The 12,891-nt window shown below is 46.3% G+C and overlaps 1 protein-coding gene across 1 annotated transcript in view; it reads right to left on the bottom strand.

Moving 5' to 3' along the window:
• The window catches only part of GNAS (GNAS complex locus), a 161,595-nt gene extending 149,136 nt beyond the window's left edge, over positions 1–12,459 (bottom strand). The window contains exon 1 of the mRNA XM_042800992.1: positions 12,071–12,459. Coding sequence (XP_042656926.1) covers positions 12,071–12,323 — 253 coding nt within the window. The 5' untranslated portion in view covers positions 12,324–12,459. The remainder of the gene's footprint in view (positions 1–12,070) is intronic.
• Between the last annotated feature and the right edge of the window lie 432 nt (positions 12,460–12,891).

Below are 12,891 nucleotides of genomic sequence, written 5' to 3'. Positions count from 1 at the left end.
GATGGAGCGCTGTCCCCTCGCCAGCGGGATGGCAGCACACAGGTGACTCGCTGTTCCCGCTGGCTCCAAGAGGGGACGGCGGACACTGCCCTCACTCTTGTGAATAATCCCATTGAAATACCCAGGACTGCTGTGGGGTTTGCAAGACTGAAATTCCTGGTCTGAGTCAATGGCCAAGAATGAAATTTCATCCATTTCATCTATTTGCTAATCAAACTGGCCTTTGCAAATTGCTTCCAACTTGCCAATAGCAGTGTGCATGGCACTTCTGGATATGCATGTTTAAGGACAATCCACTCAAATTTTATCCCAATTTTTGTTTTAGGGAAGAACAGATATGGAGTAATTTCCTTGTGAATATTTGAAGTGCTTTTAAAAACAAATACATATTCTTCTGAAATATCTGCAAATCAAGTCCTGCATCACTCACCACCTAAAACCACAAGATGCTACAGACAAGATATTAAACTTCACAGAAGCAGAGAGAAATGAGAGCACAAGCAGTGTTAAGGAATCAGGCTTCGAAGAGAAAATATCTTCCAGCTTTTACAGCCTAAAAGATGTTTGTTACATGTTTTTAATCAACAGAGAAAAAATGGGTCTATCAAATTGTGAATTTCCTGCGTGGAGATAAGGCATGGGAAGCATAAAGAGAACATTTTATGCTTCTTCCAAGCAGTCAGTTTTCACTGGTAGTTATAAAAAACAAAATCTGAATGCAGATTTTCAGCTCACAATAGCATGCCCTTCTCCTCAGTGTCTGTTTCCTCCCCTTGTAAAGTTCCAGTCCCATAAATCCCCCAGCGCTCCAGAAAACCTCCCAGCTAACCAGCGATCTTGAGATTTCAGCATAAAAAACAACCAGGAAAAATGCAAAACCAAACAAATACAGCCCACAAACTAAAAATTTTGTTCGGTAGGGGGTGGGGAAGGGAAGAGGAAGAGGTTGTGGTGTAACGCGTGACGAGGGTGTCACTGAGAAAGAGGACAAACCCTTTTTAATTCTTTCTTTTTTTTTTTTTTTTTTTTTTTCTTTTTCCTCATTTCTGCAGCAGCATCTCCCCTGCTCACCCCAGGGGACCAGAGCCACCCTCGGGGCACCACCACTGAGCAGTCACGCTCTGTAATAGCGTGGGGACAGACAAGCGAGAGAGCTGCTGGTTTCCACTGTGGGATCTCTGTGCTCCAGGCTACTTGGACTCAAACCTGTTTCCCATCTCCACCAAGAAGCCACAGAGCTCATGAACTCCGGGAGAGCAGGTGGCAGGATTGCAGAGTTGTTGGTCTCCCAGTCAAACTGCCATAAGCCACATTAAAGAGTCAGAAAGGACTAACGCAGTTGCCTTACTTTGCTGTCTGAAACTTTTCTCCTCCAGTGCAAGGCAATATGAGAAGCTCAGAGTAATGCTAAGCATGTCTTCCTTGGAGATGGCAACGATGCTCTCTGAATGGCGCCCGAGCAAGTAGATGCAGCACAGGCATCAGTTAGGGCACTCACACATACACTGAAATTAAATCTGTAGCTACTCCTCACTTACTCAGCCAACATGTATGAACCTAGTCTTTGTACTGCCTCACAACTCGTTTCATCGTGCAGAAGAGGGTGGAGGTAAAGATGGAACACCTTCAGTCCCAACAGGGATGAAGACGACAGCCTAATCCTGGGGGTACTCTGCTATTTTTGCCCCGAGGAAAAGAGAAAGGACACTTAGAGTAACAGTAAAAATGTAATTCTCAGGTCATTTTGATTTGCAATGATGCAGAAACAGAGCTGAGCTCTCCACAAACATGTGCCAACTAGTCTGGGATGAAAAGGTTTACAACTTTCGTACAAACTGTAGAGCTGGAGCTTGGAGAATCCCTTCTAACAGCCTTTGGTTCCTGTACATGCTGATACACAAAACATATTCACCAGTAGCAAGACCATGATCTGAATTGTTTCAGTATATCAGGGAAATTAAAATCTCTGCAACATGACAGAAACAATTATAGTTGGGCTCACATTTCTGGCTGTCCCGACTAGCCCACAGCCAGTGTTGAATGGCCCGAGGGAACAGCACACATGCACTGTGCCTTACAAGCTCCCCTGCAATGCAACCTGCCCTTCAGTGGTCAGCAACAGCACTTGGGTGCGGTATCACCAGATTTCAAAATCAAATGAATGCTCCCAAAATGCAAGCATTAGATTTTAAAAGCAACTTATTTTGGGTTACTGTTCCTATAGCTTAATGCAGAGGAAGCCTGTGGTAGACACAGAAATGAGAACTGCTAGAGCAGGGGTGGGATCACAGCACCGCACAGGAGCGTCCAGCAAGATCTCAGAAAGCTCTCTGATCACTGCTGAAACGGTGCTTTAAGATGAAAGCCTCTTCCATGAAAATCCACATAAAAACGCTTTTCCAGTCATGCTGGCAGAATTCCACCTTACACATATATCACCTTTGGTTCACGGTGGAAGCTGCAGGGGACATTTTCAGGAGCAGCTCCCACAGCTCTTTGCCGGCGGTGCTGTGAGAAATGCCATCCCCATGCAGGGCATGCACATGGCATGGGTGAGGGGTTGGGCCCTCTGTTCATTTGTTTTTCCACTAAACCTGATATACTTCCTTGAGGTCAAAGTCATGAGTTGTGCCAGCACTGCTATGCACAAACAAACCTGTGTGAAGCTGTGCTGGGGTAGAAGCATGTGGATTTGGTTTCTGAAAATAGTGCTGAATACGTTGACAGCCTAGTGCCACGCTCAGCCTTGTGGGATGGACACGTACCAGGAGATGGGAGGCACCAGGCTGGTTTGTTGTCTATGATATCTATATGCAAATCCCTCCTTGCAAAGAGATTTAGTTGTGCTTTGGATGGGAAAAAGGCAAAGGAATCGTCCTTCAGTTGGAGGAAACCCACCCCAACTCTTCCTGCAATCTGGAATCAGAATTTAACTGTTTTTTCCCAGGGATTTCAACACTTCCTCCTCTTAAAACACACTGCAGCAGAGACAGGAGAAGTCACTAAACAGAGCAAGACTGTAGATTTAAAACTCTATCTTATTCCTTGTTAGGAACTGACCCATCCTCAGCATCCAATTCCTTCACTGGGCAAAATAAATAGCAGCGACTTTCTGACATCCCTCTGCCTCCTTACCCACTCCACATTCCTCAATGCAGAGAATATACATCAACTTTTTTTTCCCCTTTAGTGACATGCAAATCTTATAAAACGCTGCTCAGGCACAGATACTGTGGATTTTCTTTGCAGAAGGAACACGTTAGAGGAAGTAAAGAAAACTTCAGTGGGATATTTATAAAGCATATTGTGGCTTGTTCCGCAAATGCTTCATTGACCAGGGGAACAATGTGAATAAGTCATGGAGTTCAAATTCCCTCCTTGAGACACATGTTTCAGGTCCAAATGTCTAAAACATCATGGATTTATATGCCTGGTAACTGAGCTTTCTTACAACAAGTATCTGAGTTGTCTTCACTTCAGGAAATTGCAAAACTTTTTTCTTGCCATTTCTAAATTATAGCAATTAGAAGAAATGCAATGAAATCATGCATATTTGTGAATAAGTACACTCCCAAATTTAAGGGAGGCAGGGAAGAACTGCATGTAATTAGAAAGAACTGCACTCTTCAAGGTTTTTCCTCAATGAACATGGGTACACCTTATGAAGATGCGTAGGTATCCATAGCACACAAAAGGGTCATACAGAAACTATCCACATTTCTGTTGGGATGACTATTAATCACTTTTTTCCTGACAATACAGGTTTTGATCAAGCTAGGATTGCTGGCTTACACACTTTTCAGCATCTTGCTAAATTCCTGTGCCTAAATAGAGGTCTAGAAGCTAAGGTATTGTCTGCATGAGGCTGTTCAAGGGAAGACAGCACTGAAAAGGCATCAAAATTTTGTCCAAAGGTGGCCCACACTTCCACATAAAAAGCTCACCTAGGCGTACAGCAACATGGATCAGCTCATGGAATTATCATGAAACCCACCCTTTAGATTGAAATGCTGTAGCCAGCATGAATGTGCCAGTATTGCTCTCTCTCCCAGTGTAAGGTCCCACCCTGCTGAACAATATGTTGAAGAAGTGATTAGTTATTTATGACAAACACTCAAAGGTCCTAAGCCCTTCCCCTGTACAGGGCAAAATTATTCAGTGACTTCTGGAAAAGTCTCTTGAGGTTATAGGAGATGCCAAAGAAGGAGAACATGAACAAACCACAAGCTAGTACAAATGCTTTCAGCAATAACATTTGAAAGTGTTAAAAATGAAAACATCAGTCACATCATTTCAGCAGTGTTACTGGCAGACAAACAGGCACACAAGCCCTTCTAGTTTTGCATGGAAATTTTTGCAGGAATAATGACATGCCTGACCATGACAGTATAGTGTATAGTAGGAGACAAGGCAGGATGGCATCCTACAAACTCTAAAGAGAAATTTCTGATCCTTCCTTCCTAACCCTGACTGCAGGGGTTTCACCCATCGCGAGGGAAAGAAAACATAATTTCTCTAGTCCAGATATTCTACTTTCAGGCACCTGCCAGTCTTGCCTGAGCTGCCCCATCTGCCTCTTTAAGGCAGTATACAATAACACAAACATAGCTCCAACACCTACACTGGAGATGAACGCTGAGAAATGGGAGAGAATTTGAACCACGTTTTTGTAGTCAGCTCCAAAAACTTCACAAGTGCCTCATGAATCAGACAGAAGGAGTTTGCTTGTACTTTATTACAGCCGTAAAGTTTGAACTACAGATAACATTGAGGTGGTTGGGTCTCCTCTCTCTCCTTTTCCTGTTCCTTTATTATCTTTTATTTATTTCCAAGGTATTTTTTTTATTTTAAGAAGCACAAGGTCAGGTTCAGTCCCCCTTCTCTTTCATTTTTTTACTGCTGGCCCTTCCCATTAGCTATTCCTAACCACAACACTGCCAGGTCTAGAGAAACCCTTGCACGGGAGACAGTTCAATTTAAGATGTCCCAGTGCAGAAAGGAGCCAGAAGTTTCACAGACACAATCAAGACATTTTGTCTGCTCTGCATATGGATGGTGCTGATGGAGCAACAGGATGACAAGCTTCTGCCAGCCCTGTTGCACCTAAACCAGCAGCAGTTTGAGCCTACCATGCCAGCCACTAGTTAAAAATGTAACAGCACAGGTGAGACCTAAGTACTACCATTTAATTGATATTGTGCTCAGCAGGTAACCTCTTTGTACCTATAAACAGACATTTTCACAAGTTTGCATTTACCTTTAAAGTCAGGCCACCCATTAACACCTGAAAACCCTCTTCCCCTTCCCAAAGTAAAACTTCATAGGACTCAGCTGCCCTAACAACAGACTTCTGACTCCAGTCCATTTGTGTGCTAGGTGAGTCTTAACTTCCTTCAGGCAAGAAGTGTGGTTTCACTCACTGCTTGAGATGCCAGTAGGGGCCACAGCCATCCTTTCCACAGACGGAAAGGAAAAGCTGCTAACTTTCTTCAGAACACAGAGATGGAACAAACAGCTAAAAAGCACTAGTCAAAAGGAGAGCACTGTTGGGGTAGAGTTTTAACTTTAAAAAAAGTCTCTGATAACTCTGAAATTAGGCCCATGGCTGCACATGACTGCAGCCTCACTAGAGTGATAATGATCTTTATTCCACCAGTCACTTAATGAGTACAAATACAGATTACCACTAACACAGAGATTGCATATATGGTGGGGAAGGGGAGAGATGATGTACGTTTATGCTGCTGCGTGACTGCACAGCCATGGCAAGTCCTAGGGATCCCCCAGAGTCCTCACCCACTCCCACAAAAATCCATGCTTACACATGCACAGAGCATCCCTTCAGCATTAACTGTAACGGTGAAAGTAATTATTTTGCAGTTTGGATCTCTGTACAGAGAACATCATCCCAGCATCAATACAGTATGCCATCCATTAGCAGCCCTTCATCATAACACTTTTATAGCAGTGCTGCTGTAGGCTTCCTGACACCTTCCATTGCCAGACCCTGTTTGAAGCAGCTCAAACTTTTCCAAACTTCAAATACGCTGGCTGAAGCTCTCCACGCCATGTGTCTGCCTGAGGCTAATGATTTTTGTGTTTATGTGGAGGTGGTACAAGGAAAAAGTCAAGGTCAGGACCTTTCAAGGGAAAAAACAAACACACACAACACCCAACCAACCCCCAAAAAAACAAAACAAAGAAAAAAGCAGGGAATGATGAGTAGCTTGCCTGTCTCCTTGCTATGAAATTTTAAAATGGGAACAGGAGAGAAACTACTTTACTAAGTGATCTAAAGCATAAAGGTGCCAGTGCTGAAGACACTACTCTGAGGTTCACCAAATCACATCACAGCCAGCATTGCCTGCATATTGAGTAAAGCCTTGTTAAAAGTTTGCAAAGTTTTCTAGGTATTTTTGTTCAGGGTGAACATGCTGCAGACCTAGAACAAACTGGACAGGCAGCGTCCTATGCCATAGAGCACATTTTGTATACAGAAGTGGGAACCGAGTAGAACTTGCCTTGCAGAGGCTCTTCATCATAAAGGAAGACCCATCATTAGTGTACCACCTCCTGGTGTCCACAGCAAGATTGTCATGTCTGTACTGGGCAAATGGAAACCACAGAGATTCCCATGTCCCGCTGTTCTTGTAGTATCTGGTAATTACTGGGAACCCGACTGGAAAATATTGTAATTCCTTCACCACTAAAGACAGTCCATTTGGAGAACAACCGTGTACTGCTGCCCTGCGAACTACTGTTGCAGCTGGGGGGGCAGGTTCTTCACCAGAGCAGTCCACTACAAGATAATTGCATCATAAGCATCCCCTAGGATTGAACCCAGGACTTTTTGTTTTCCTATTCCTCCTATTTTTAAAGAGGAAATTAAATACCAACTTGGTATGTTTATTGTCAAAAATATTGTTCTCAAGTATCAGGAAGTGCCAGGATAAAGGTTCCCTCTACATTTTTAGTCTATTCTGTTCTCTATATCTTTTACACAATCTTCTAAAAAGGATCATATGTTTTTTGACAGCGTGTATGTCCCCTCTTCGAACTCACAGTACATGGGGCATAAAAACCAAATTGGTTGTAAGTGAAGTCATTGACAACAGGGACAAGCTCCTGTGAGTTGGAATTTCATCAAGTGCTTGAACACATGCCTATCGTTATAACTGGGTGTCTTCCCCTCCCTACCCGTCTGATTCCTGAGAGAAGCAGTGTCAGGATAACCACCTCACTGTAAGCAAGCAAGATAGGAAGTCACAACAAGAGAAAGGATATCTTGTGGGACTTGCCATTAAATGCTGCCCTGGAAAACCAGACCAGCTTCACTGCTGCAGAGCTGCCACAGCCAACCAAGCAGCACCCAGCTTCCATAGCAGGCACCCATCTGTGCTTCTTGCTCCCTGGGTTGCACTTCAGAGCGTCTAAAGCTCGCCTTGCAAAAGTGCTGCGTGTTCACAACCATGAGGTCCATGCTCTAAACACATGAAGCGTTACTAAAAGAAAAAAAAAAAAAAGTGGAGTGCTACAGAGAAAAATTAGTGTTAGGCAAAGACCGGGCATTTAAAATCAGCGGTAGCTGTAGACAATTTTAGCTGTAGTCTTTGTTGGCATTTCCCTCTCTGGCACCCATGAAAGGAGAACGATACCACCTCATTTCACAGCAGTGCTGTGCACTGACATTTATGAAGCATTCAGTCCCTGCAGTGATCAGTACTACAGAAAAGCCCATGACAAGTTCAACAGTTCTTCATTCAGTACAGGGTATGGATGGTGTGTCGTAAATAGGGCACAGGGTGACACATTGTATGAGAAGGGTAAGAATATTGAATAGCTGCTCATTCACTGCACAACATCCATCTTGTGCCCTGAATGAAGTACCAGCCCTGTGGAAAAAAAATACAATGTAAACCATACAAGACAGTCTTTAATTATATGGTATGGAGGGGCTTACCATGCAGCATACACACAGAGAGGGTGACTGTGGTTAGTTTTCACGCTGATATTTCCTAGCTTTTTAAAGTATGTTTTTCTTCCTGTATAATATATTCCCCCTATTAAAACTTCAAATTTGCATGCCCTATATTCATATTTGTACCAATATAAATAGTTCTTTACTTAAGCACTGATGTAGGTAAGATTCAGAATGGCCGTTATTTAATATATTGTAGTTTAATATAAATATCTAAGATGACAAGTGCACTTATCTAAACTGGTATATTGATATCCATATTTCCTTTTCAATATGGGAATAAGGTACAAGTACTTTTTACACAGGTAAGAGTTCAGCCTGAGAGAGTGAAAAAAATTATGTACACAACGATTGGCAAAGCACCAAGAGGAGACCAGAGACCAGCCCAAGTTCACTCTCCCACAGCAAACCAGATCACAGAAGAGGAGGAAGGTCATGGTAAAGAAATACATAGACCAGGAGAGCTGAGCAACCGTTTCGGACAGAGTTGGTTTTTGTTGGAAAATACTTATCAAAAGCTTTAAAACCCCTCAGACAGGACTGCAATTCTCATTTTCATGTATTTGTTGTAAGATAAAAGCACAATTTAAGTTGAATTATACTTTAAAGTCCTCAAAAAAAAAGATAGAGGAAGACCCACATTATTGTCACCAGTCAGAAAGCTTATGCAGAATGGAATTATTTTATGGCAAAGTTTAAAATCCTTTCCCTTATAAGCACGCACTTTCAGTTTTAGAGCCAGGATTGTTCCTCAAATAGAAAACAGCCCCCATGCACTGAAAAAATCACCCTCCAATACCCAGTAGTAACCCTGAACTCACACTGCATTGCCAACATAACAATTATTGTAATCTTGAAGTTGTGACTTGTACAGTACACTAAACAAAATCCAATGAGATTACACCTGATTGTGCATTTTGCTTTCACAAAAACAAAGCAAAAAACTAGTCTACTGCAAGTACAAGCAAGATTATTGCTTCAAAAATACAGCAGATGTGAGATCTTTGCTCCACTGAAATTAAGAAAAGTTTCAGGAATTGGGAATTTACCTTATACATCTGTGGTGATGAAAAAGGACTGAAAAAACTATGAAGAAGACCTAAAATCAAGTAAGACAACAGACAGGTATCTACTGAGTAACACCCGTGCACTGCATGTCCCTGAGCACTCCAGTAAAGCAAGGAACTTCTCCTTCTGAAAAAGGAACTGCAACATGGGAACATAAGTATCAGTTGTGATAAAGGGTATTCATCTGAGTAATACTCTGAGTAACCAACTAGAGCTTACAGCTGTAAGGTATGTTATATACACACTACAGCATCAGAACACACGCAGGCACAGACACGTGTGACTTTGCGCTCCCTCTATTCTGTACGGCTGAGCACGCCACAGGAGGAAACACTCTAGATTTGCAGCACAACTTTGCATCCCTCAAAAGCATATGAGCTAATGCAGCCGTACGTTAAAAATAATTTTATCATGGGAACAGACCAGACCTGAAGCATCAGTGCAGTTTTCATCTTAATTCTGTTACTCTCAAAGAAGGAGCAGCCACCTATGGGGTCCTTTGCTGTCCTTCTCAGCGATATGCTCCTTCAGGAGTACATCAGCCAAAAAAGATGGGAGCGCAAGAAACCATGACTACCTATTGCAGCTTTTGCCACTGAACCTTCAACCCCAAGCAAGGAGACATCCCTAGCTCTACACTTCTCCAGCCTTTTTTTCCCCCCATCCTAACTCCATTCCTTGATTCCATCCTAAGACTCCATTGCAGCTTTAAATCCCAGCAAGGTGCTCCTGCCCCCCTCATTCAATATGAATGCCCTGCACTATTTGCACGTGCAATCCATAAGCATCTAGGTGAAGTCTCAGAGCACAGAGACACTCAGCTGTGGCAGCAATACCTGCAGATGTACATAAAGTGTAACCAAATATACCCCAAAACTTCACATTCCAGTTTAGAAATAGAAAATTCACAAAATAAAAGTGACAGCGGGATGAAGGGGAGAAGCAGCAAGAGAAGGAAGCTAACTGGAAAACTGACAGTCCCTGTGCAAGGAGGAGGGAAATAGGTCTCTTAGGCATCCCAAGATTTACAAGAGGGCCAAAAAGTGACTTCCTGCTATTCAAGTCCAGGCTGAAATATAATAAACCACTGCCAGCATAACACTGACTCATATCCATCAGATTTATAAATCAGTACTTCGACAAAGAATGCTCTCTCTGTTGGCTTCACCATAGATAATTTTAAACTGCTAAGATATGTTGTTTAGCCCACTCAATATTTAATGTCATTTCTGCAGAAACCAGTTCTGTGGCACAACATGTTAGAAGCAATATTAAAAAGCAGACAACTGAAATATTGCCTACTGCAAGTGCAGAAGCCTATCAGATAGCCTTTATGACTTAAAGGCTTGCATATTAACAACAGAATTAGCCCTACTGAATTTTTTTCTTCATCTACAAAGAAAACCCAATTCTCATGGCTCCTTCTTCAAGCACTTGTTCAGTACAGAGCAAACTCGAAATATGTTTAAAAAAAGAAACCAAACTCAAACCATAAAAATACCTACAGTGTAGCCTGCGCTTGAAAGGAAAGCCATGTTGGTCAGAGATGTGATTTCTTCCCAACACACTCACAGCACACAAGCTTTAGGCTTTACACAAGGGTTGCTCAACCCCCTTCTCTTAAGAAGAAAGTACACCTTTATGAACAGACTTACATCATTACAGCTACAACCACATCAAAAGAAGTTGTACTTCTGGAATAAAATCTTTTAGCACTAAGACTCAGAAAACTACGTCCAATATTATCTTCTAAAGCTCCTCAAAGTTCAGCTCCTCTATTACAGGCTACAAACACATACCAAAAAGATCAGGGCCAAACCTTGCGATTTATCACGTGTGTTACCATGCACGCCTCAGGGGGTAGGAGGTTCTTAAGTTATTTGCAGGCATTTGAAAATATTCTCTATTATTCCAAAATGCTCAGAGTTTACCAACATTTGTGCAGGATAGTCTGTGCTCCACTTGTAGTGTGCTGGGGGAGGGGGGAGTAGAAACATCTCCAAACCTCTTTGCCTTCCCTGAAGGCCAATACATGACTTTTCTATGACCGTTTGCATTGGGCTCACATACCATAAAAGCTCAGACATCACACAACACGAGCAACTGAAGAGAAGGTGCTTCCTTCAGGAAGGAAGCCCAGTGCCAGAGCTGTCACCATGCAGGAGCATCTCCTGCCTGGCAGCCCTGCAGAGCCCAGGGGCAGGGAGAAGCTGCCACGCAGGGAGCAGGTGCTGGTGCACGGAAGCGCAAGGCAGCGATGAATTAAACGAGGCTCAGCTTTAGAGACTGAAACTTCCCCAGTGTGTTTTGCCCAGAGCAGTTGTGGCTGCCCCCTCCCTGGAAGGGTTCAAGGCCAGGTTGGATGGGGCTTGGAGCAACCTGGGCTGGGGAAAGGGGCAGGGGGATTGGAACTAGGTGATCTTTATAGTTCCCTCCAACCCAAACCATTTTATGATTTTGGGAGGTGGAGAAAGCAACAGGGAAAAAAAATAACGCACGTAAAAAAACTTAGGCTTTCTCTCTACAGAAGAATTGCTGCAGCTCAACGAACTCTCCTTCTCCCGTGGTCCCAGTGAGGGGCTGTATGTCAACAGCCCGCCGGGAGGAAAAGCCCACGCAGCCCCTTTGCGGGGACCGAGCCAGCACCTTTTACGGGGTGCCGAGGGTCGTCCCCTCCCTGGAGCCCCCAGCCCGCTCCCACCACCGCGACAGCCGCGTTCGCAGCCCGCACGACCCCCCCGAGCCCCCGCAGCACCGGGGACCCCAGCGCAGCTTCCCTCCGCCACGGCGAGCGTGTGTGCGCGCGTGGGGGGGGCAGGGATCCCACCGAGAGTCCCCCGGGGGCAGCAGCGCCGGGACGCGCCGAGGCGCGGCCCGCCCCACGTGCGCGCGGCGCCCCGCCCCGGCCCACCCGCGACCTCCGCCCACTCCGCGAGCGCGGGGCGGCCGGGCACCGGCGCTGACCGCGGCTTCCGCGCCCCCCCCCTCCCCCGCACCTGCGGGGCCGCTCCCGCCCTGGCTCACCCAGCAGCAGCAGCCGGTGCGTCTGCTTGTACTCCCGCTTCTCCGCCTTCAGCGTCTTGTCGATGCTCTTGCTCCGCTTCTTGTCCGCCCGCTCCTTGGCCACCAGGTCCTGCCGCAGCCGGTGCCGCGCCTGCGGGTCTCCGTGCTCCGCCGCCGCGGAGGGGGGGATGTCCGCCTCGCCGCCGCGGCCGCCGTAGGGCGCGGAGGGGTGCGCGGCGGCCAGGCGGGAGCGCAGGCTGTAGCACAGCCCCATGGTGCCGGAGCCGCCCGCCTCACCGCGCCGCGGGCATGCTCTCCGCCGGGCCGGGCCGGGCAGGGCGAGGCGGCGGCGCCCGGCGGCCTCTTAAAGCGGCCCCGCTCCGGCGGGGCTGCGGAGCGCGGTGTCCCGGCCCGCCCCTCCCCTCGGCCGGTCCCCCGCGCCGCGGCCGGCGGCCACACGTGATGCGGACATGTTTACCGTATTCTCTGGAAAGCGGCCCCCGCCGCAGCCTCCCGGCGAGCGGAGGGGTGGGGGGTGGGGGGGGGTGGGCTGCCACTCCAGCCCCCGCGGGTTGAAGGTGTTGGGGGTCCCGCCGCGGCTCTTCGGGCTCACCCACACACACGCTTCGCTCCTGCCCCGCGGGGAAGCCACTGCCCGGCCCATCCCTGCGGACAAGGGGAGGCAGGGGAGCCGCCGGGCAGCTCTTCCCATTTCCAGCACCCCAAACCTCCGCAGCTGTCGCTGGTTTGATGCTTCACCCCCACCTCGGTGGAGGCTCTTGCCCCAGCCACGGGTCCAGGTCGGGAGTTGGAGCGTCATCCCACCCTCTTGGGATGTCGTG

The sequence above is a fragment of the Tyto alba genome, unplaced genomic scaffold (genome assembly GCF_018691265.1).
Source record: "Tyto alba isolate M040663 unplaced genomic scaffold, T.alba_DEE_v4.0 Super-Scaffold_33, whole genome shotgun sequence".
In the NCBI taxonomy this organism is placed as follows: domain Eukaryota; kingdom Metazoa; phylum Chordata; class Aves; order Strigiformes; family Tytonidae; genus Tyto; species Tyto alba.
The sequence above is the reverse complement of the archived record's forward strand: the minus strand, read 5'-3'. Positions and strand labels throughout refer to the sequence as shown.